Raw genomic sequence first — 24474 nt, forward strand, 5'->3', positions numbered from 1 at the left:
CAATACTTATAATTTCATAAGTCTGCTGACATGTATTGTCAAATTCTAGCTTAAAATCGTAAGAAATATCGGGAAATATCCAGCGTCTTTCGATAAATATGGTAATATTGCTGTCGTGTAAATTTGCTTTTCGCGTCGGTAAACAAAGCTTGTTAAAATCAATAAACGTTTTCTTTTACTGCTGGCCTATAAAAGGAAACTCGTTTACTTTGGCGGAAGTCAATTTAACAGGGGCCGGGGAGTTCGGATCACTGTGTAAGCTAACAACAAAAGGTCGACCTGATGGTGTGAAGAATCATTTTGTTCTTTCATTGTACACATGCCTTGCTCATTGCACCAATGGTGCTATGAGCGCTCTTTGAAACTTTGCTTATCTTGTGCCAGCTCCACTAGGAAGCAAATACACCGCGGTCCATTTACTTTCCAAAATAGATATGCTATCTTTTCTCTTATCTCGTAAAACTATGGCAAATTCTTGTTAAGATACCTTCCTTTGCAATATGTCAGAGGAGCTAAAGAAGCGTTAGAATGGAAGGGAAAATCTTGCGCTGGGCCCGGACCCAACGCACGACTATGTTATTAAGCTTAAATACTCTGTTCCTCTACCGAAATAGCGCCTAGAAAGTTAAAGAAAATTTAATCGATTTTATGGAACACTAATAATAAATGTTACTGATAAAGATGGAAAGGAGCAAATTGGTAACGAACGGAAGAAAGCTTTTCCAAACACCCTCGGATTCTCAGTACTAAAAATGTTTGGCCGGGCACGTACAAGCGAATTTTAATGCGATACAGCAGTCTAACGCGCCACTGAAGTAACACAAAATTGAAAATGTTTTGAAGGATCACGATTTTCATACCGCAAGAGCAAGCTGCGCAGCGACAATGTGGTTTCTGTTTAGTTCTTTCGATGAAAATTCCCATAACTCCTTCTGCCGACTTAGTACTATTTTCCTGGTCCATCCTCTATTTTCAAGTAGACTTAACGTTGCGGCCTCAAGAGATGTGTCATGAATCGACTGAATTTCCCTTGCAGTTAATTTTTTTGTTGGATTCATATTCCGCTGTCTTAGACCTACCAGCATTCCCGAATAAATGAAAGAGAACAAGAAGGAGGAGAAAAAACAACAAAACAAAACAATCAACTCCTATATGTTGGGAAAGCTTTATCATGAAATATTACTCCGTGTGCAATAACGGATAATAACCACCTGACTTACTTATTGCGTATAGGCAGAAGAAAGAAATATAGTCTCGGGAATATATGAAATATTATTTGTTAAAAAGCTCCAAGTAATGTAGTGCTATTGCCGCCGCGAACCACTGCGAAACACGCTTTCGACTTTTTCATAGCCTAAACAGACAGAAAAACTCTCACAATAACGCCGTTAATAAAAAGCGATAATTTACTATCGATTGCTTAACAGCCAAAAGCTGTTGATAACTAAGGGGCCTTAAAACTGAAACCCCGAATTGTCGTCGCTTGTTAGAATATTAAATAACACATTTGTGCATATATTAGTCTGGTTTTCCCGGTCGGAGAGAAATTTTCCGCTTTTCTTTTAAAGCCGACATCTATTATAAAAAGAACCCTTTCCATTAATACAATATAAATCATTAATTTTTCATATTTTTGAAATAATCCCTTTCAAAGCAATACCGCAGTTCTCTTTCCTTCTGATGTCACTATAAGAAACAAGTTGAAACGAACGAAGTATGAAACATTTTGAAACCAAAAACGTGCTCTTTTCGCTTTCAGTTTAGATTGCAATATGCAATTCAAAATAACATATGCAAACAGTGGTGTTATTTCCACAAACAACTCTCGCCTTATTCTTTTTTTTTTTTTTATTAATATTGTAATGAAGAACTTGACAGCCGCGGTCTTCATAATGAAAGCATTAATCTCTTATGAAAGGATGTCACTAAAACGAAGAATGGAGAAAGGAGAATGAGGATTGGGGAGTGGGGAATTCAAAGTTGCTGAGATTAAGCTAGACTTGCCACAAGTCGACCTTTTCTTAATCCTTGAGAGGGAAAGCGAGAGGGTAATCTTGGAGCGACGAAGTCGCGAGCGCGAGCGACGTAAGTCGGAGAGGTCTACTTGCTTCATGATGTGAATCAGAGCGTAAATTTTTGGCTTGAAAAACATGATTGACAAAATGCGAAAGCTATTCCATTGAGTAACGCCTCCTGAAAAGACAAAACCGATCGAGAATTATTTGCTTTAGTAGCGATCGACCAGAGAGCTGCGTGACAAATGCTATAAGCTTACGTATATCTAGCTTGTGTCGAGAAGAATCCGAATTTTTTAAAGAAGACGGAATTAGTCTGGGAGAACTTTAATTCAACAACAATTTATTGGTATTCCCATATAGATGGTGTTACCTAAATACAGAATCGCTAAATAATTTTAAAAAATTCAAAAACGAAACTAATTGCAACAGCAACAAGAAAGAAAAATAAACATAGTTAGTTACAAGATTCTTCATTTTAAGTTCTAGGGTTACAAAGTTCTCTTATTTGTAGTGCTTAATATGTAAAGTAACCTAGTTTTTTACAAATAAAAGTGTCAGCATTGTTAAATAGAAATATTGTTTCCTCTGTGTTATTAAAGGAATCAAATTTTGGATATTTCTTAATGATGTCATTTGTGACTTGTTGTCTAATATTATTGTATCGGTCACAATGAAATAAGAAATGCATTTCATTCTCAATTTGGTTAGAACAGCAGTACTGACAAATTCTAAGAGAAGGAGGGCAATGAACCGGTTTGTCAAAATGGAACGGCAAATTTCAGTCGTACCGGTCCGACCGGTCGAAGCGGACAACCTCCAGAGGTGGCCCCGAATATTCTGGTCGGAGCGAACTGAAACGGACCCTTCCATTTTACTTCCGACCGAAATTTCCAGAATCTTTGACATAATGGAAAGCACTACTGGATCCGGACGGTCCACATTCGCTGTGAGATCCGGATTTCTTGCCTGCTCCGCATAGGTTAATTTTTATCGTCAACAAGGGTACGATAGCGTAAATTACGCAACGCATCGCGCGCGAATCCTGAAAATTGCGCCAAACTTTTTAAAGCGTGTTTAGCATTATAGGTGGATTTTCACTGTCACGTTATTTTACGCCCAAATTGAACCTTCAAATTGACGGGAGGTTTTAATATTTGTTTTCGGGGTTAAAAGGTGTCAAAACTTTCCCGCCAAACTGAATTGGCTGGCGCTCGTCAACTGCGCGATGTTTGCCGACAGTCCTGAAACTGTTTGTTTCCAGAATTTGGTCTTTGAAAATTCTGAAAATGAAACTCCAAACAAACGAGTTAACTCAGTGGCTGATGAGAAACTGTAGACAAAAGTGTTGAAGATCAGAAAAGTATATGACAAGGCGTTCAACACAACTTGCCTTATGTGCAGATTACCGTAACGAAAATCTCCTGAATTTTGGCTGGTTTGGGTAAATATCTTATCGCACCCTTTTTGGTGCGCTTTAGCGGCATATCAGGCTCGTCTGGTCACGAACCATGGCGCGACCAAAGTCGCCTGATGTGCCGCCGAAGCGTATCTAAAAGGTAAGGTTAGGTTTGCTCAAGAGAAGCGGGGAAGAGACAGAGTTCAGGAAACTAGCGGCAATACAAGAGGGAAGAGACAAGAAAACTGCCAGTGCACACGTTTTTCTCTGCTCACTCCTTTCTGGAAAAAGAAGTTTTGGTGTGTATGTTATACTTGCCTTGGATAACCGCGGGCTGACATTTGTGTTCTGTTGATACAGTTGATAACAATTCCTTCAATAGAATATTGATACCTTATCTTCCGATATTAATAAGCTGAATTTGCTATTCGCCTGAAGAACTAACTATTGAATACGATTTTTCTCTTCTTAAACATTTCAATTTCTTGTTTCAGGATCCTCGTTTCAATGCTCAAATCGACAAGACCACTGGTTACAAAACTCACAGTATTCTATGCATGCCAATTAAAAGCCATGACGGAGAGGTACCTTGAAAAAGCAATCACTGAAAAAATAAATTATTTCTTCACTAATTTACCAACCGATCACTCAACCAGAGTTTGTTTCCGTCCAGGTCATTGGAGTGGCACAGATCATAAACAAGAAATCAGGAGAGCACCAGTTTACACAAAAGGATGAAGAGGTGAGCACTCCTACTCAGCTCTTGGCTCGTTATCAGCAGGGTTTCAAAATGGCGGTGATGATGTCGAAATGGTTCTGTGGGGATTCTGCTTGTCTAACTCTTAGCGAGGTGGTTTTCATCCTCAACAAACTTTGCTCCGCGTCCTGGATTCTTTTGTAGAAGTTTGATGACATACTTAATGCGGTCCATTCAGAAAATTCTTGGGTCCCGCACTGAGTAGCCTAGCGGCAGGTCTAACACCAGCGCTAAGACGAAATAGCAGAATGAAAGTTGAGAGTTGAGGTGTGTGTGTGTGTGTGTGTGTGTGTGTGTGTGTGTGTGGGGGGGGGGGGGGGGGGGGGGTTGCAAGTTGCCATTGCCATTATGAGAGCTAACCGTAAACCAGGCTACCGTGAGCGATATTTAGGCTTACCAAGTGTTCTTCAGGCTGAACAGAGTGCTGTAAGCTAGCTTGTATTCATGCTCTCAACCCATACTGTACACCTGCTCCAGCCGGCTGCACAACAACCCCAGGGTTAGTCTTCAGTAGGCAGTTCACAGTCTGCAGTCGACTTTCAGCGCATTGCACACTGGTTTTGGCCCATGTGCTCTATACAACTATAAAATCGATAGTTTTTTTTTTAAGTTTCTTTTGTTGAATTTTAGGTTTTTAAGAATTATCTGACGTTCTGTGGAATTGGAATTACGAATGCACAACTCTTTGAAATTTCAGTGCAAGAGTACAAAAGAAATCAGGTAAACCTCAGCTTTAAATGAGTCTAATACAAAATATAGCTCACTTATTAGCTACTACTAGCTATTAAGGAGCTGTTGACTTGGTCACTTGCTACTGTTAAACAAGGCCATTAGTTGGCAAATACTTTCCTAGCAAATGCAAAGGCTTTCAAGGTCACATCTTGTGATTAGCTTGGTACATCTGTGCAGGTCATCATTCATCATCATCATCATCATCATCATCATCATCATCATCATCATCATCATCATCGTTCATCATATGGGTGGTGATCATGACTGGATTTATTAAAACTGACCAAAACTATCTGGACAATAACGGTTAGCCGCGAGCCTTTTTTGCGAGTCACTTGTTTGATTGTTTGTTTTTTTTCTGTTTTTGTTTTATTATTATTATTATAATTATTATTATTATTATTATTGTATTTCTTATTATTAGACTTATTATTATTATGTAATATGCAAATAACAGGGAAACGTTCAAGTCAGGCGAATTTTAGGTAATTATCAGCTGGGGATGATATATCGACAACATAAATCAAGCACTGACACCAAAGATTCATTTACAGATTTATTTATTGGCTGCCGGTTGTCCGTTGTTTTTTTCCTCGGGGAACCAGGCTCTTAATTGCATTAAGAAAATATTTCCCCGGTAAAATCGAACGACTGGACGACCGCTTGTTTCGAGCAATTCAAAAGTGTTGCTATAAAACCAATCCGCCAGGCAATAATAATTCGAAGTTGGTTTATAAGCTTATTTACACACAAATATGTAGCTCATGGCAGTGCAACACTCACAATAGTTTAATTTGAATGAGTGAGCGACAAACCCGGAGATAAATGAACCGACCTTTTTATGTTTCTAAGCATTGTTTTCAGTTTCCAAAAGGAAAAAAAGATGTCAGCTTAGCTTATGTGCGATTAAAGCAACAAAATGCGAATGTTTAGTTACATGTATCCTGCGTAGCAGTCTTTTCCGTTTCCTTTCAGGCAAGCGGGAGTCGCGCGAGGGCACGGGGACAGAGGTAACAAACAAATTAGTGGTCCCCTCGTTCCTAACTTTTTGCTCTCGCCCCATGCGTTCGCGCGTCTTCCCCTTGGCCATCGCTTTCTCCCGCTGAGAGGAAACGGAAAAGACTGCTACGCAGGCTAAGTTACTATGGTTGGCCATTTGTTTCAAAATTGCGACAGGGTATACGCGGGTTTTTCTGCCGCGTATACTTGTTTACATACGTTACGTATGGGCTTTAAGCTCATGTATACGACCATTTAGATCGAGTATATACGCATTTTTAAAGGGCCACAGATTTGCGTAAATTCAAGCGCGGGGATATGCGAAATAAATGTCCAAATATACGCGTCCTACAAGGACCCATATATACTCGTGCTAAAATGCGCGTATATGCGGGTCTCGGAAATTACGTTGTATGTTCTAGCACGAAATGTGCCTTTTTAAGAGAACGGACCTTCGTGTATGATAGCAATAAAAATTACTTTAACTAAAAATCGGCAATATGGCGGTAGTGGTGAAATGCCTTGTCGTAGTCTATCTGCTATTTAATGTTTGTTACTGCAGCTCCCCCAGTGACTGAACTTCTAGAAACAGTTAAGCGTCTTTTGAATGGCTGTTCAAGATTTTATCCTCACGCTAATCGTAACATGGCAGAGAACTTGATCGTTCGTCGTGAAATTACTGTGGATTTTGTTCACCGTTTAGGACAGAGGTGTCCAAGCGAATGCGGGGAGAATTCTGCCTCTTGAATTGCTGGTGAGACAAATTCAATACTTACTACATAGCTGGGAAATGTTTGCAGTTCAGTTTTGGACTTGAGTAATCGCAAAATACATATATCGTAAGCAGTGGACGACATTTTTATAGAGAAAAATTTATATTTGTGTTAACTTTTAATCCTGAGTTAGCGTTAACCGGCTTTCGAACAACCCGAGAAATAAGACTGACGTGGGTTTTCCAATTCTGGTATCAGTATCATGCTGGGTCATTTGTGAAGTAGAAATATCTATGTTCAGCATCAGCGTGTAAGGGAAAGGACGGTTTTTTCGAACTGACCCAGCAGGGTCTGATTTGAGGTGGTTCAATACCATCACAAGGCGTGTTGACAGCGTCAGGGGACCTAATTCTCTCTGGCACATTAATGGACTACACTGCCTTATCAGTTAGAGGTTTGTAATACACGGTGGTTTTGATAGGGCTTTAGACTTAAAGTTGTGCAACAAACAATTCTGCTGCGACTGGGCTCACTCTCTTCTTAGCTGCTGTGTAAAGTTATGGGTTGTCGTCTAGAGTGTGTTCAGACGAAGGGGATGAAAATTTAGAGGTAGGAGGAGCTATGCTATGACACAGGGGATTTAATAGGGGAAGCAAAATTGCTGGGTTGTCTGTACGCAACCAGTGAATTGAGCGTCTCTGGAGAGAAGTCTTTGTTGAAGTCGGTCAGTTCTACTACACTCTGTTCTACCAGATGGAAGAAAATGGCATCCTGGAATCGACCAGCATAATCGATATGTTCTGTTTGTATTACATATTTCTTTCCAGAATTAACAACCAGTTAAACCTCCTAGTTAGTGAGGCATGGAATAACCATGCTGTACGCACAACCAACACGGGTGAACCCAGTGATTTTACAAGATGTATGTAATACTGGAAATACTAGCTGCCAGGGACACATTTGATGATAACACCCAACCAGATGAATTATCTGGTGAAGACCCAATAGGACTTACACTAAATTCACATTCTGTTTCCTTAAACTCCCCTTGAGGTATTGATATATCATAGGCTGGACGACCCACTCTTCCATTAGAAGCTGATACAGTTGGCAAAGACCTAGTAGGAGTACACTGAGGTGCATGGAACTGCTCTTCATGCAAACATTTCCCATCTAAGTAGTAAACGTTGCATTTGTCTCACCAGCGATTCTAGCGGCCGTATCCTCTCAGCATTCGCCTTGGTACCTCTGTCCAACGAGTCAACTAAAGGATTAGCCTGCGTAGCTTGCAATTTAGCTATTTTTTAAGCAATTTGAGCGCGAGCGCACAAAGTGACAAAGCCGCGAAAACGAGCAGGAACCCCCCAGGCTCCTCGTGGCTACGCCGCATTTGGCGCTCGTTATCGCGGCTTCGCCGCTTTCTTAGCGTTCAAATTGCCTAAAAACCGCCAAGCTACGCAGGCCACTAAACGATGTACAGAGTAATCCACAACAACTTCACGACGATTAGTGTTAGGATAAAATCTTGAACAGTCATTCAAAACACGCATAACTGCTTCTAGAGGTTCATTCACTGGAGAGCTGCAGTAACAAACATTTAATAGCAGATAGACCAAGACAAGGCACTTTACCACTGCCGCCATATTGACGATTTCTAGTTAAAGTAATTTTCATTGCTATCATACACGAACAGCCATTCTCTTAAAAGGCACATTTCGTGCTGGCATATAAAACGTAGTTTCCGAGACCCGCATATACGCGCATTTTAGCACGAGTATAGATGGGTCCTTGAAGGACGCGTATATTTGGGCATTTATTTCGCATATCCCCGCGCTTGAATTTACGCAAATATGTGGCCATTTAAAAATGCGTATATACGCGATCTAAATGGTCGTATACATGAGCTTAAAGCCCATACGTAACGTATGTAAACAAGTATACGCGGCAGAAAAACCCGCGTATACTCTGTCGTAATTTTGAAACGAATGGCCAACCATACGTTACATGTCATATGATCACACAATATGAGCACTACGGGTCAGTTAAGTTGAAAGTTTGATTGAGTCCCGAAAATCTCGATCCGTTGACCCTTCATCTCGTCGTAACGAGATGGAAAATCACAACTCTTTGCAAACTAAATGAAGATTTACATAAGTTTCCCTAGCTCTCTTGCAGCTACCAAAATCCGGTAATTCAAAAGAAAAATGGGAATAATCTCAGTCGTAAAATATCTGCGTAATTTAAGCTTACTTCATAAAAACACATTATTAAGTTAATGTGGTAGAAATAAATAAAAAAAAGAGAAAAACTCTCCATCATCCTCACTTGCCATGTTACATTACAAAACACATGAAGACCGCATTTAATAAATATCATATTAGAGCATTATGCCAGGTTTTGGATTTTTTGGCGGGAATCTCTCTGGCCTCGCATAAAGAGGCTCTGGCTTGCAAACTTGCAAAGTAGCCTCGCCCAAAAATATATTTAGAAACTTTTGAGAATCATTACTAACTAAATGCCATGTGTTAGAGGGAAAAAGCCTTTCATAAACCCTAATATCCTTAATTAAGGAGGTTTGATGCAAACATCTTCTCATCGTAAAATTGTGTGCCATGTGATTGCAGATCTTTGCAGGCACAATTATAAATTGTCTCGGATTGTCTGCAGTAGTTTTCATTTCAAATGGATATAGGAATTATGTAATAATATATATATGTGAACGGGCAGAATCACAAACAAATCTGTACACTATGGCTCTTTACACAAGTGGCCCATCAGGCTGGCGCTTATCTCCAGTTTCTGTAGCATGAAGGGACTAGGAGTATATCTGCTCCCCCCTAGATGGGATGCTGGTCCATCGCACGGTTACCCCCAGCATTAAATTCGCCGGTACCCATTTATACGCCTGGGTGGATTAAGGCACTGTGAGAGTAAAGTGTCTTGCCCAAGAACACAACACAATGTCTCCGGCCAGGGCTCGAACTCGGACCGCTCGATCCGGAATGCAGCGCATTAGCCATGAGGTAGCCGCACCTCCCAAAGTGGTGCAAGTAGTCTGACTATAATAATTATAAGATGAAAAAAGTACCCGAAGTAGATGTATGGAAAGAAGATAGATCTGCACAAAATTAACACAAGTTTAATACAGTAAGCAGTTTTGTTTTGTATGGAAAGAAGATACATCTGAACAAAATTAGTACTATTGTAACATTAACAAGTACAGTGTAGTTTTGTTGATTTAATTGCAGATTCTCCTTCAACTAGCACGTGGGATATTTGAAGAGCAAAGTAACCTTGATATATGTGTTCATAACATTATGGTTGAGGCACAAGAATTACTTGATGTTGAAAGATGTATGGTTTTCCTTATTGATGACTCATGTGAAAGTGTAGGTATACTTTGAAGCTGGTGAATAGAATGTACTGAAATTCAATTTAAACAAGGTGTTTAAAGGCTACAGCTGCAGGCAGTATGTAGCTGGAACTGTTGTTGACAAAAGCAAAGTAAATATAAATATTTTCATGGAATGATTTAAGAATTTTCGCAAAGTGACTTTATGTATCCAATAAAATATGTGTTGTGGTTCAATTTTATTCTTGGTATAATCTGGTATTTTCTTTTGGTTTGGTTATGGCAATACATGTATCAATTATAATGTATATGAAACAATGGAAAATGCCAAATTGTAACGAGGGTTAGTATTGAAATACAACATATATAGATACCAAATTTCATATAGCTGTTATGAAGGAAGTATAAAATAGCAATTAAACAGAGTTTGTACATAATTTTTAAGACCTGTTTCTACACAGCAAGACGTGATCTTCTCCAAGGCATTTGATCTACATCCAGGAGCTGTGGAAGAGACAGGACCTACGTAGGTTTAATAAAAATGTTTAATAAGTTAATAAGCAATATTTTATTATTAGACATATGCCAATAACTGTCCCAGATCTAAACCAAATCTTCTCCAAGCATAACCAACGAAATTGACGCTAGGTTCAAGTGCATTTCATAATTTTCATCATGGTGAAAACAACAGAAATTTGGCACGTGCTTGTGTATGAGCGACTCATTGTAATACTTATATCGTATGGTGATAGTAGTGAGGAATGTCATTAAAGATTTTTCTTTGGTAATGACTATTAGTATTGGACTGGATCGAAGGCTTTGCGCATTTTTCAGTTTTGTTTATAACTCATGGAATATACCACAAGAAATTCACCTTTTACATCATGAAAATGAAGGTCTAGCATTGCAGTAAACAGTTTGTACATGTAACACTTCCCTTAATTCCCTCAGAAAGTTCCTTTCTTGTTTGATTACAATTTAGTGAGAGGCGAGAGAGGCAAAATTTTTCAATTGTGTTTTGATATCAGATTTTGAGAGATTGAACTAATTGAGCTAAATATATTTAACCATGAAAAGCATTTATTTGTTGTTGTTATTTAGGTAATCGGTATGAAGTAATACAGTAGTTTGATACCACCTTATTTTTGCAGAACAAGTAAAACGCACTGGTCAATGAATACAGGAATTGCTGCATTAGTGGCAGGTAGTGGCAAGGTAAAGATAATCTATTTGAAATTGTTATTTTGTCACTCCTTTTTTTCCTGTTGGAAGTTAACAGGATGTCGCTTATGTATAATTCAACCACTTTGTTTCTTTTCTTAATGACCATGCCAGGACTGTAAATTTTACAAGAATTAAATCCGAGATGTCAGGGTGATGAACACAATCAAAATTAACGTTGATTTTAGAGACGTTTAAAATGTTTAAAGTAAATTAATTACCAGTGACATTGCAGCTGCAATACACTGACTACTTCAAACCTTCAAGTTTGTTTGTGATCTAAGGCCAAAAAAAGGCTTGCGGCCCTACTTGAAAAATGTGCACCCCAGAGATACGTACTAAATTAATTTCAACAAGATGAAATTTGAAGTTATCATTTTCTTCTTCATATTTGAATTTATAATTAAGAAGAGTGAAGACTCCAATATTTTTAACACTTTACTATTAGTTAACCAAAAGGGAGCCCACAAACCTCTTTATTCTAAGAAAGAGCTTGCAAAAGAGAGGATGGATGTATTAAAACCAACTAACATGTGTTGTTTTGTTATTAGGCTGTAAACATCCCTGATGCTTATGCTGACAGTCGTTTTAATCCTGAGGTATAAACTGATTGATGTGATTCTCATGTTGTATAGGTGCCTATTTCCAGCCAGTACAGTACATGTCCAGATGGCATGGGAGCACACTACCAAGAAGTAGTCTGCTGAGTCATCTATAATGAACTGGCAGCTTCAGTACCTCTATTGTGAGAGGGGGTGTTATATTTAGGTGAATTAAAGGGGTGGCACGAGGTTAGGATTCCTCAAATCAATTTTAGAAATTAAATTACTTTCAAAGTTGATAACTAATTTAAAAAAAAAACAAGTCTGATCTGTGCTCAGCCTACCCATTAGATATCCTAAATGCATGTACATGAACATTATCTACAAATATTTATATAATTGTATGAAGACCTTTGAAGACCTTTGAAATAATGAAATTAAAACGGCATTACTCTAGTAACAAAACTCTTGCTGGCTGAATTGGGCAACTAAATTTCCTTTAAATTACCGGGAAATTATCACTCCTGTAAGTATGCTGTTTAATTAGCCACATGTAAATGAAGACATTTAAAATAAAAAGTATTCTTCACTTACTCTTGTTTTGTTTCATTTCTTTTAGGCAGATGTTGAAAGTGGTTTTAAAACGAAGTCAATTCTCTGTATGCCAATTTTTGATACACAGCAGAAAATCGTAGGTAAGTGACTTTAAGGTGGCTCTATATAGTATTTCACAAAGCTTTGGATATTAAATATGCATAAGTAATTTCTCCCTTGGCAAATGTTAATAACATAGCACTCGGTAGAAGGTCAATAATAAAAAACCTACAGCCTTAGGCTACGTATGGAAGACACTTTCAGAACCTAAATGTTGTTGCTATGGCAACTACTGATAGAAATGCTTGGCTTGTTTTTTTAACCTGCTTGACTTCTAGACGGTGTTTCTAGGTTTCTACACAGTGAATTTTCTTTGTTTTGGGGGAAACACAGTTAACACACAAGGAGTTTCAACTGACAAAGCTACAAGAAAATCTGTACATAATTTTCAGAGGAATTCGCAATTTTCGTTTTTTACGCATATTACATTAACGTATGTATAAAATTTGATGATTTTTGCTTAACAGCGAGAAAAAGAAAAATCCTATCCATGTGCCAATTTTCAAAAAAATTCACCGTCTGGAACGCGCTTAATATGCGTTTCAGATCACCCAAAGACCCCTGTATTTTCGTGACGTCATCAAAATAGAAATTCTTCAAGTTACGGTACTGCGCATGCTCACGTTTCGCTTCCTTCGCACGTGCTAGTTGAAAATTAGTCGAGATGTAGAAGCTTATTTTTCCCCACGACGGCGAAAAGTATACCTAATAAGTGTTGTAATACTTATGGAAATGTGTTTTAACTTGTGGTTTCCTCCACTGCTTTGAAGTGCTCAACGATCTTGGCTAGAATACGGGTTGTTTTCGTCGCTCGTGGAGCCTTGCTAGTTGCTGAAGATGGAGGCAGAGACAATACGCCAACAAGCCCTTTTGCTCCGAACTTCTCAAAAACATTCTTAAGATCTCGATATGAAATGCCACTTCCGGCTATTTTTTCAGCAATCTGTTGCTTGATGGGGAATTCCGCGTTTGTTGGATGATACAGCGTTCCTCGGAACGTCTGCAGGAGTTCGTAGCGACGATCAAGGTATTTCATGTCGTTTTCTGCGTAGTGTTGTTGACATGTTCTCTGTGAACATGTCCTCTGAAATGTTCAAACGGGAGTCGAAGACTATTCTTCTTAAAGCTCTAACATCGTCCATTGCATCGTGTGCGGGGAAAGGCTCATGGAAAAGTGTCTGATAAATGGATTGTTGATTTAATTTAACTGTGGAACCATCCGGTAAGACCAGAGAGGGATGTTTACGTTTGACCAAGTTCTTCATCACAGGGAGAGTGTCAGAAAAGAAAACGTTAAGAGAGGAGAGCTTTTCACAAAGTTGATGTCCACCTTGACGAAGAAGAGTTGGATTATCGAAAACCTGAGAGTTGTGCCCGATTAAAACAGTATAAATATTATTATCGCCTTTCACACGCCTGACAGTTTTCTCCAAGTAGGCTAGAAAATTTTCGAGTGACTTTCCAAGTGACACAGTTTCGACTGGTTGATTGTTTTCGAACAGGGTCCTGACGCCTCTGACTGTTCGGACACTTAAACCATTTACCCTTGTAGCATGAATATCTATATCCCTCAAAGGTAATATATAGTCGTTGAAACAGTGCAAACCTGATTGATCAACTGCTGAAAGCTGGCATATTTCTGCGGTTTTTCCAAACGTGTTTGTTTCAATATCGTAAATGATGAAATTGTAAACAGTGTTTCTGTCATAGGGAAATTTCTCCGCCACTGGTCTGATCGTTAATTCAGGAATGCATGTTTCAAAGTTTTTCAGCTCCTCACTTGAAATTTTCAAATTGATGATGTCGAATTCTTGGATCAGTTTGGTAGAATTGTTTGGATCCAGGTTAAGTCCTATTCCACTTTGGTATGTGTTTCCTTCCTTAGCTTGTTTTTTACCATCAAGATTTAACTTCTGCTTATGTAGTTGAGCTCTTCGGCGTTTGAAATTAATGCTGTTTTTTCTTAGTTTGTCTTGGGTAGCCTTGTGATCCATCCTTTCAATGTAGCTGATACAGTGTATACCAGGTTCAATGTTGAGGCTCTCAAGTGTTTGGCTAATGTACTGATATCCAAGGTTTACTTGCGAGATGCCACAGGCCACTCGGAAGTCATTACTTTCACTTCCACCATAGTATTTGATTTTGAGATTTTTTGAGCCTATAACACTGTTTAGGGCCTCATTTCTCTGCGAATTTGACCCAGGTGATAACTTTGCAACTACCATGTCAGTACAATATTCATCAAAAATTCTCTCCAAAGCTTTCCTTAAGTCATCGCCATAGAGATCTTTGCCATAGGGTAAGTCAGAGTGTTTATAGTTAATAGGGTCTTTCTTGGCACCACACCATGATTCATTGCAATTTTTGTGGTCTCCAAACGAACGTGGTAGAATGCTTTGTAAGGATTTTTGAAGTGCTGATGGATTTCCCTTATTTTGAGACATGCTGTAAGTAAAACATTTGACCAAGTAGTTGATAACTTTCTGTGAGAGAGTTGATGAATTTACAAATTTCCCACGTTGGCTTAGGTTATACAGCCTTGTAGTAAGGGATCTTTTGGCATGCACAATGTCTGTCCACTTTTCTACAGCATAAGGGACCTTCTCTTTTATATGTGCAGCTGTTGTGGAGTCTTCATGCCTGACATAAACAGATAGTTTGACATTAGAATTTAGGCTTTCAGTGAACAAATGGACTGCTGCCATAGGCTCCATTGCTTTTGATGATGCTGTATGATTGAGTCAGCAATTGTGTTGCTTGGCTTGTTTTCCAGTTTTTTTAGCATTTGTGCAAACCCTGCAGGATTTTGTTCTTGTAGTGTAATCCATAACCTTCCCATAAGTTAAACCCATGACTGCAGCATGACCGGTTGAAGAGTTATGCCCCTTTCCCCGTTTTTGCCAACCCATGTCATATGAGCAGGGGATATTGATGCAGCCTTGGTCATCTGCTTTTACACCCTTTTTGATGGCAGCATCTCTTTCTTCTGACATTGCAGTTTTGCAACTTTTCTTTGTTACTTGCTCTACTGCATGCCCAATCTCATTTTCTCTACTCTTGAAAGTTACTGGATTCATAGAGGGAATATTTAATGTACACAGTAAATTATTTAGGTGGGTTTCACCGATTCCTGTATGTAGACACCCAAGAACAGCACTTGAATTAACATCCTGACTGAGTGGACCTCTTTGACCGCTCCTGTGTTCATTGGAGGTCTTGACAACATTCTCTGTACCACACACTGCACAGGTAACTGAGAACACTGAGGCTAACCCACATTTTTTTTCTGCTGTTATGTTCCACAATGACAAATTGGCTGAAAATAAAGTGAATCTATTGATACTCAGGAAGATCTGATACTTTATTCTGGCAGTGTGTTTTCTCCTTTAATTTGGAATAAACGAGCACAAGTAAATTTTTGCAAAAACTGACAACATTTCAAAATGCAGTGAATGCAATTTGTGGTCTGTGGCAAATTTACAACTGCTTGTTTGTTCCAAATTTATCACAAACATTTTTGTTGCTCGCAATAGACAAACAATTGTGTGACGCTTGTTATAGGGAACTTGCCCAAAAATTTAAGGACCAACCCGAGGCTTTTTATGGCTGATTGCATATGAGACGTTTTGTAATGTATTGAAGATATACATGTATTATCAACCTCATAATTCTATTTTGGAAACCTGTTAATTTTATAGCCTTAAAGCTGTGTGTACTTGCCATAAAACTGAGAATTCATTTTGACTTTTCTTTAGTGTTGATTTTCTTTAGGCAGAAAAATGTTTCTTCTCACCTGCTTTACAGTGTTGACAACATTTTAATGAACTTCTCAAAACATCCAAGTCCATAATTCTACTTCCATGTGGAATGCAATTTTCCTTCTTTGTTTGTTTCTGATAAAAATTTAAAACTTATACATTTTAATGGTAATTATTAGGTTGTAACTGTAACAAAAAATGTTGGAATTTTAAAATGAAATGTCAGAATGTTCAGGTATAATTATGTTGACAATTTGCTCTGAGCTACCTGTGGTATAATACAAAAGTTCAAATTGAGAACTATTTCAGAGCAAAGAAAGTCTTGATGAAGCACTTGTCTTAAAACTTCTAGGGAATTGCTTGGTGCCACGTATAGCGAAAACAAGATTTAAACCACACCTGACTTAAACGGGTTTCTCTTTTCTTCGGTGGGGACCAATCTTCGACCATTCCTTGAAACTCCAATTTCCTCTTTGCCCTCCACTCCTTTATCCCACGAGTCCTGTCGTCCGTGTTTCCACTTTGAGCGGGTTTCTTTCTTGAGAACCGACCCTTCTCGTCACGCAATGGTGGTTTTGTTTCCGGTGTCAGTTGCGCCTTTGCAGACTCTTCAGCTGTTTTCGGTGTTTCATCGCCCAGGGAACTCAAAGCGAAGCCTCCGACCATAAAAAGTACACCGTGACCACTCTGTGACTTCCTTCGCGTACGATCACGACCGTCTTCTCTCTCTGATGTCGGCGCGATAAGTGCTTCGAATTGGCTTCTCAGTTTAACCACGTCAGGAGAACACGAAAGAAGTGTATTTTTAAACACATTTCTAGGCGTTTTTTGATGAACACTTGTTCTGGTCAAAAAGGATAGCGGTAAGTGGAACGCGACTCGCGATAAAAGTCTCGCCAACATGTTTATTTTTGTTTTTTACTTTTCTTTTAAATACTCGCGCGCTCGCGCCATTCGCACCCATGCCTCGCGCGCCAAAAAAACTATATAGAGCCACCTTAACTGTAACTACAGCTGGAAGTGGGATATGAAGCTAGTTGATCAACCTGTTAATTGAACTGCTGTGTGTTAAGTTCATTGTAATAACCTGAACCAAGAATACACTAAACTCTCTTTCTGACACATTTGGTGTACAGAAATGTTACCCATTGTATCTAGAACGATCTATATACTTAAGGTCAATACACACCTTTAAGAATAGATAATTTTACTTTTCACGTGGAGAAAAAGTGGAATGTCATACATTATAATACATAACTAATGCTTTCACGTCAGTGATATATGTAGTCACTCTGTGTGGTACAGAAGGAAAGACTCCAGGCTTTCAAGTGAAATCATAACAAAGGTCAGGGACTTCAAATTTAGAGCAGGGTTAACTGTAACATCCAAGTGAAACTTTATAATTACAAAATCAAACCAGTCCACCATACAATCCTGATCAAAAGGCTTGCGACACTTGGTGGCAGTGGAGTACACCCTGCTCCAAATTAGACCACATTCTTGGTATTGGACTGGACCTAGCTCGCGGTAGAGGCTCATGCGGGGGAATATCATTAAAAAGAGATTAACCATTTGAAGACTGCCCGCATTAGCCTAGTCCAATACCGTGACTTGCTTACACAATGAAGTCAGCTCTACCAACATGGCGTCTGGTACACCGTGAGACTTCACCGTGTCACCTTGTTTTGGAAATCCTGTTTCTTTCAGTTTTCCAAACTTTTTGTCCGAATGTCTTTTCTTTGTCAGTAGCTTTTGGAACAAGTCAGAACCGACCCATGGATTTCGTATTCCCACCGGTCGTTTCGCGGCAGGTTTCTTTCACAGGTCACAGGTCACAGGTCACAGGTCACAGGTCACAGGCCACAGGTCACGGATCACAGGTCACAGGTCATAATAAAAATACTCAGTAAAACTCGCGATGTAACAATTACCGAGATTCCCGAGAGGTTTATCGATGTTTCCATGTAACAAACCCTAACTAAAAGTGTTTTACTCTATAATTTTAATGAAAAAATTTCTAGAGGTGGTATATGTACGAAATGGGTTGAAATGTAGCTTTCAGACATGTAGTGTTAACATATTTTATAGTAATAAGATACTTCATTATTATAGCAAATTGAACTGTTTCATTTCTATCTTTTTTTTGAAATCTTTACAACGAGTATGTACTAAACAGAAACAAGAGGGTCCCCTATACCTCCTCTCAAAACAATTTCACGCATAAGTAATTGGCCTTTTCACGCATCACAAAAAAGTCGAAAACAGCTTCACGTTCACAGAAAAAATCACTTTTCACGTAAAAATGCAAAGGCTAAATCATGTGTCACATAAAAATACAAATTCTATCCACGTTTCGCAAAACATACAGAACCCTCCAATTTGATGCATCGAAATGCCGTGTGTGAAACATCGGGACAGACTAGATTCTAGGCCCTTCTGGTTCAATGTCGCTGTGGTTAGTTCTCAGTCCTCCAGCCGTAAGCGCGTGGAATGGGCAGGTTTCACATCTAGTTTGGTGTAGTTTACGAGCTTTAATGACGCTAAAATCTCCAAAAAAAGTGAACAATTATTCCCGCAAAAGTCGTTGGTTCGCAAATCACGCGTAAGTAAATGCATAATTCACGGATCAGTGTAAGCCTCTTTCGTTTTCATATTACATCGACAGGCTACAAACAATTTATGTTTTCAACAGAAATAAGTCTTGGCTTTCTTTGGATCAAATTTTTTTTCCAGAAAAGAGCTGTTATAGTTACACTTGAGACGCACTTGTCTGCATCTGTTTTATGACGTTTTGCCATATTTTTTGGTGACCTGTGACCTGTGAAAGAAACCTGTCGGTCATTTCGCCAGCGTCTCAGTTCGCCAACGACCAGTTCGACAACGTATGAAGTCGATCCGCCAATGTCCTGGATCAGTTGGCCAACGCTTATATGTCAGTTCGCCAACGTCCATAATACTTTTTGAAATAGGTCTGACACGTGTTTATAAATTACCGAAGGAATAAAATTCCACCTTTGAAAGATGACATGGGTATTAGTTTCGTTCGAAATTGTTCGTTTCACTCTCCCCAATCTCTCTCTCCCAGAGGCCGATCGCATTTGCGTAGTTAAAGAGCCATCATCGAGTCTAAATATATTTTGTTTGATTTTTCCCGTAGAAGTGTTGATCATTACATTTACTTGTTGAGCTCACACAGCAACAAAGTCAAACGATGTTCGTTAATTGATCGATGGCCGATCAACTTTAACTTCAACTTCAACTTCACTTTATTGCACTTACATTTTGAAATTACAGCATTTGTAAAACTGTGAAAACTACTAACTTTCGATTGTATTAGCTAAACTTTATAAACCGTCGACGGCTTTTACCATGTAGACTATGAACCGTGTTCTGTCGCACTTTGTAATAATCATCGCACTTTGTAATACCTGTCGCACTTTGTAATAAAACTGTCGCACTTTGTAATACCTGTCGCACTTTGTAATAACACTTGTCACACTTTGTAATAAAATAGCTGTCACACTTTGTAATAACAAGTTGTCGCACTTTGTAATAAATTAAGCTGTCGCACTTTGTAATAACAAGTTGTCACACTTTGTAATAAACTTTCAAATTTCCTTTGAATAGGATATTTGGTAGAAATTATATGACTTAACTAATCCCCCAAGGCACAAATACGTTCTTCCTTGATATTTTGCTCTGCATACTAAACTGACCGGACGAAAATGAAACTCGTTCTCCCCCACGCTTCTCGCAATTGTTATTTTGGAGATAACACAGCTTGCTTAGCAACGATGGAATGCAATAAGTGAACAGAGGGCAAATAACTCCTGGTAAAAATAAAAAGATACGCGAGAGGGTTGAGTCCAAGGGTTAGTAAGGGAGATGGAGACTTCAAGTGACTTGCCACATGTTCTATATGAGGTAATTTTTGGGGGAGTAGTCACAGGATTTAAAATAGTTGCTACAATCATGGCTAAAAGTCGGGATACCTTGAACACCATTACAAGACAAATACCAAAATTCTTTTTGCTCTTTTTATTTCACCTTGTCGCGATTTCATGAAGTTACTTTATTCTTTTTTTAAATGACAACTGCATGTACTAAAAAGTGTGTTCATCCGTTTGCCTAAATAATAATGTACAGATTCGTTTTCGGTTCTACTCGAACGGCATCCCACGACATCTCATGGTCGCCACGTTGGCGACTCATTTTCAAGCCTGGTCACCAGAGGCAAAATTTTAGTCGCCATGGCGCCTAAACTGGTCGTAACTTGGAGGGTTAATATTTATAAGAACAATAATAATAATAATAATAATAATAATAATAATAATAATAAAGCTAAACAAATTATAATAAAGTTAATTAGTACATGGATAGTGAACATATGAACAACTCCACCATAGGCTCTTCCGCTTATGGGCGGTCTTGGAGAAAAACGTCATTTAACTTTGTGTCAATTTTGACGCCTAGGAGCCGGCTTTTCTATTATGATAAGACTATTCTTTTATTGTGCAACTTCATAGTTTTTTCCTTCGATAAAGCCGGTATGGCATATAAATGGATCTTAGCCTTTATGAGCTGCCTTATGCTGTGTTTTTGCAGTTTCGGAGCAGAAAAGAAAGGGAGATATTTTCATTCATTAAGCGACGAGGCTTACGAGACGCTGTTGCTGCTGGTACAAGGAAATTTTAACGTGCCCGTGGCAGAACGCACACGCGAACAGAGGAATGCAGTAGTGCGCTATTGGCGCCAACGTGATAGCTTACACCTTGGACCTCAGTCTACCCCAACACTGTACTTTGATGACAAGAAAGTAGTTAAGAAGTCGTCGATAGCAAGTCTTGTTGCAAAAACGTTTGATCAAGCAAAAGCTGGTGGATGTAAAAAACTGCGAAATCGAGCCGCAGATGGCTTCGCAGGTCTGAGCGAAAGAAATATCCTACGAGTGACAAACAACGAAGCGAAGTATCGCATACACAATGTCAAATTCACAAATAAAGCCACGCCAAGGCCAGTAACCGCCAGGACCATTCAAGGTCAACATCAAATTGACCTGATGGACTTAAGCAAAGAGGCTGTCAACCACAACAGGCACGTGTACAAGTATGTTCTAAGCGTAATGGATATTTTCAGTAGGTGTTTGTGGTTGCGGCCGCTGGAAAAAAAGTCAAGCCAACATGTTAGTCGGGCACTTCAGAGGATCTATAGCGAGCACGGCCCACCGGATCGCCTTCAAAGTGACAGAGGAACAGAATTCGAAGGGAAGGTTAGAGCTCTTTGCAAACAGTTAAAAATAAAACTAATTAAATCGAGACCCTACCACCCGCAGTCGCAGGGAAAGACTGAGAGATCGCACAGACGATTAAGAAAAAAAATCATGTACGACTTAGTATCCCTGGGTAAAAAAGGGGTTAACTGGGCAGCGAATCTTGAAGACTATAACCGGATTTTGAATGAAGAATGTAAAGAAGAACTTGGCTGGAGGTCTCCTTTCGAAATATACTATGGGCGGAAGTCAAATCAATTAGTGAAGGCGTCGCTGGACTGTGTAGATTCTGATGATAACATGGTTACCACAGCGCCAAATAAACGGGAATTGGCCTGCCACCTGAAGAAAGTAAAAAAGATCCGACGGAGAGCTAAGCTTTACAGCAAGAAGCTTAACGATCGAATGGTAAAGAGCCACAAGCGACGCCACAAAGCGGAAACTTTTAAAGTAAAAGAGCACGTTCTGGTACGCTACAGACCGCAAAAAGGAGGTAAACTTGCACCGAAAAGAAGGTTTGTTGTTAAAGGCACAGTAGTAAAGAAGAGAAAAACAAATCCTGATACATATAAAGTCAGATTTAGGCCTCCAAATTCTTCTAAACACATAGAAGAATGGTTTTCGGTAGAAGACATTGCAAGCATTAGAAAACGCCACCGAGGAAGCACAGCAGAAAATAAAACAATACAACAGCAGAAAATAAAACAACTTCGAAAAAAAATGTACATACCGTTAACAGCCCGCGATCGTTTTCTGGATCTAGACTTTCCCGACATGGATTTGTCTCTCATGTACAATCCACCAGGTGACGGAAACTGTCAGTTTGGGGCACTGTGCTTCTGGTTAAACCGTCTCGGTATACACCGATCAGCAGAAACTGTCCGGGAAGAAATTATAAAGTACCTGACGAACAATCCAAACAACAGTGAAGGTATGCCTTTGGAGCTTTTTGCGGCCACACCCTGGGCAGAATATTTACACTCAATGGCAAAGAATGGCACCTATGGTGACCAAATAACTTTACAAGCGGCAGCAGATTTGTACAATATTGAAATTGTTGTAATTTCGACCTTGGGACCTGATGCCACAGCGGTAATTTCTCCCTCTTCTAGCATACCCACTGCAAGAGTTCAGCTGGGGCATTATGCAGAGAACCACGGAGAACACTACATATGTGTGGACGGCAGAGTGTTGCTGGAGGAGGAGGAGCAGGAGAAAAAGACAAATGGAGAGGTGGAAAAGGTGGAAGATGATGAGCAGGAAGAAAGGGCAGAAGAAGAGGTGGAAGATGATGGCGCGGATTTGTTATCTACTCAGGAGGATTACGCACACGGCCAGTATATAGGAAAGGAAAGAGAGGTGCCTGAACAAGATCAACATCGTATACAAATCCCCATCCACTTTGTTGGAAACGAGACCGTTGGAATGGTTTCCACGAACGACGCAACCACCCCCATAGAAAGGCTCCCGAATGAAATTTTAGAGAAAATACTTTCCGAGGCGTTATTATCTTCTGGTTTTTCCTGGCCTAACCATGTATGCCGGATGTATAATAACCTATGTTCAGTCAACGTCCGTTTTCGTGATATCACCCGTAGACTGGTCTCGATGCTCCCGAGTATTTACTTCTCTGAGGGTGGTGAACTTGGCATCGTTAGCGTCAGGAGCCTAATTAAAAAGTTTGGATCTTCGAGTGGTGTTGTGCTGGAGGTACGGCGAATAGTTGCCAGTCCAAATTGGGCAAATGCTTGGCTGGATCTGCGATTTCGTGGTTTGGGATGGTTTATCATCCTCAACATATTCTGGCGAAAAAGTCAAAAGTAGCATTTTGTTGAAATCTGCTTTGTCATTATTATCCACTCGGCTAGAATAGAATCACCCATGGTCTTTTAATGACTTTTTGCTTTAAAACAAAAAACAGTTCCTTGAACTGAGGAGAGAGAAACATTCTGTTCGTTCAGTTGTGTATTAAGTATTTATAAACAACTAGTTAATTCCGTTTCATGTTATAGTTCGTTGTTGTTTATTCAAGGTTGAAATAGACTTTTATTCAATGGTTCTGATTCAATGCTTTAATACCACATATACTGATTACGGCTATGATGGTTGCTGTTCCATATTCTGGCTTATGTCAAGCCAATGCGATTTTTGAATTAAAATACGATACTATTTCACAATTATTCTATTCAACTATAGTTAACGGTCCCTTCTTAGAAGACTCCCAGTCAAAGCCTTTATTTCCGGATCGTACCATTTTGTACAGCTGTTATAAATACCAGCAAGATGCGTCCTCTACTCTTTTACTGATACACTATGTCCCTGCAAGTTGCTTTCCAGTTTCGTCCTCTCTAAAACTCCCACGGAAACAAACCTTTTTATTTTCATCCGCAGGAGATGCCAGTATATTTAAAATTCGAATCTTTATTTAAGATGTGATAAATACCTTTTTAATACCTGAATTAAGCTATCATTTACAAATTAAACATGCAATAGGGTCTCATTTGCACGATAAATTAGACTAGTACCTAGCCAATGGAGCGGCTTAACAAAACCGATTTTTAAGTCATTATTCGTGATGACAAAGTGTTTCTGTCGCGATACATCGTACTCAAGACAAATAACAATTGCGAGAAGCGTGGGGGAGAACGCGTTTCTTTTTCATCTCCTCAGTTTAGTATACAAAGTAAAATATCAAAGAAGGACGTATTTGTGCCCTGGGGGATTAGTTAAGTCATACAATTTCTACCAAATATCCTATTCAAAGGAAATTTGAAAGCTTATTACAAAGTGTGACAACTTGTTATTACAAAGTGTGACAGCTTAATTTATTACAAAGTGCGACAACTTGTTATTACAAAGTGTGACAGCTATTTTATTACAAAGTGTGACAAGTGTTATTACAAAGTGCGACAGGTATTACAAAGTGCGACAGTTTTATTACAAAGTGCGACAGGTATTACAAAGTGCGATGATTATTACAAAGTGCGACAGAACAAACCGCCTGTAAAAACCTTTTTAATTATTAAACATTTGTGTAGTTAAAGAGCCATTGAGTGTAAACAT

General features: G+C 39.1%; 3 protein-coding genes and 2 pseudogenes across 4 annotated transcripts in view; 3 read left to right on the top strand and 2 right to left on the bottom strand.

Moving 5' to 3' along the window:
• LOC110047943 (cGMP-specific 3',5'-cyclic phosphodiesterase-like) overlaps nucleotides 1-24474 on the top strand; it is a 46468-nt gene that overhangs the window by 865 nt on the left and 21129 nt on the right. The window contains exons 2-9 of one of the 2 annotated variants that reach the window (XM_020753733.2): nucleotides 3909-3998; nucleotides 4088-4156; nucleotides 4802-4891; nucleotides 9864-10004; nucleotides 10429-10493; nucleotides 11119-11182; nucleotides 11740-11787; nucleotides 12350-12425. In XM_020753733.2, coding sequence (XP_020609392.1) covers nucleotides 3909-3998; nucleotides 4088-4156; nucleotides 4802-4891; nucleotides 9864-10004; nucleotides 10429-10493; nucleotides 11119-11182; nucleotides 11740-11787; nucleotides 12350-12425 — 643 coding nt within the window. The remainder of the gene's footprint in view (nucleotides 1-3908; nucleotides 3999-4087; nucleotides 4157-4801; nucleotides 4892-9863; nucleotides 10005-10428; nucleotides 10494-11118; nucleotides 11183-11739; nucleotides 11788-12349; nucleotides 12426-24474) is intronic. The other variant, XM_089288730.1, reaches the window with a different exon arrangement.
• Nucleotides 6733-7645, top strand: LOC149118051 (uncharacterized; annotated as a pseudogene).
• Nucleotides 12692-15691, bottom strand: LOC149118052 (uncharacterized; annotated as a pseudogene).
• Nucleotides 16066-17139, bottom strand: LOC149118053 (uncharacterized). Its single transcript, XM_089288745.1, has 2 exons — nucleotides 16542-17139; nucleotides 16066-16277 (listed from the first exon to the last, which is right to left on the bottom strand). The coding sequence occupies exons 1-2, from the start codon at nucleotides 17043-17045 to the stop codon at nucleotides 16152-16154; spliced, it is 630 nt and encodes a 209-aa protein (XP_089144871.1). The 5' UTR covers nucleotides 17046-17139; the 3' UTR covers nucleotides 16066-16151.
• Nucleotides 19315-23944, top strand: LOC149118054 (uncharacterized). Its single transcript, XM_089288722.1, has one exon. It carries the CDS (start codon nucleotides 20515-20517, stop codon nucleotides 23233-23235), a length of 2721 nt encoding a protein of 906 aa, XP_089144848.1. The 5' UTR covers nucleotides 19315-20514; the 3' UTR covers nucleotides 23236-23944.

Source organism: Orbicella faveolata, unplaced genomic scaffold, assembly GCF_042242905.1.
Source record: "Orbicella faveolata isolate gen_17 unplaced genomic scaffold, um_ofav_v1 contig_1, whole genome shotgun sequence".
Taxonomy (NCBI): domain Eukaryota; kingdom Metazoa; phylum Cnidaria; class Anthozoa; order Scleractinia; family Merulinidae; genus Orbicella; species Orbicella faveolata.

Coding starts and splice junctions, on each gene's coding strand:
- LOC149118053 (XM_089288745.1), bottom strand. CDS start 17,045: ATGTTGGCGAGACTTTTATCGCGAGTCGCGTTCCACTTACCGCTATCC. Junction 16,278..16,541: donor GAGAAACCCGTTTAAGTCAG/GTGTGGTTTAAA, acceptor AATTTTTATCAG/AAACAAACAAAGAAGGAAAA.
- LOC149118054 (XM_089288722.1), top strand. CDS start 20,515: ATGGATAGTGAACATATGAACAACTCCACCATAGGCTCTTCCGCTTAT.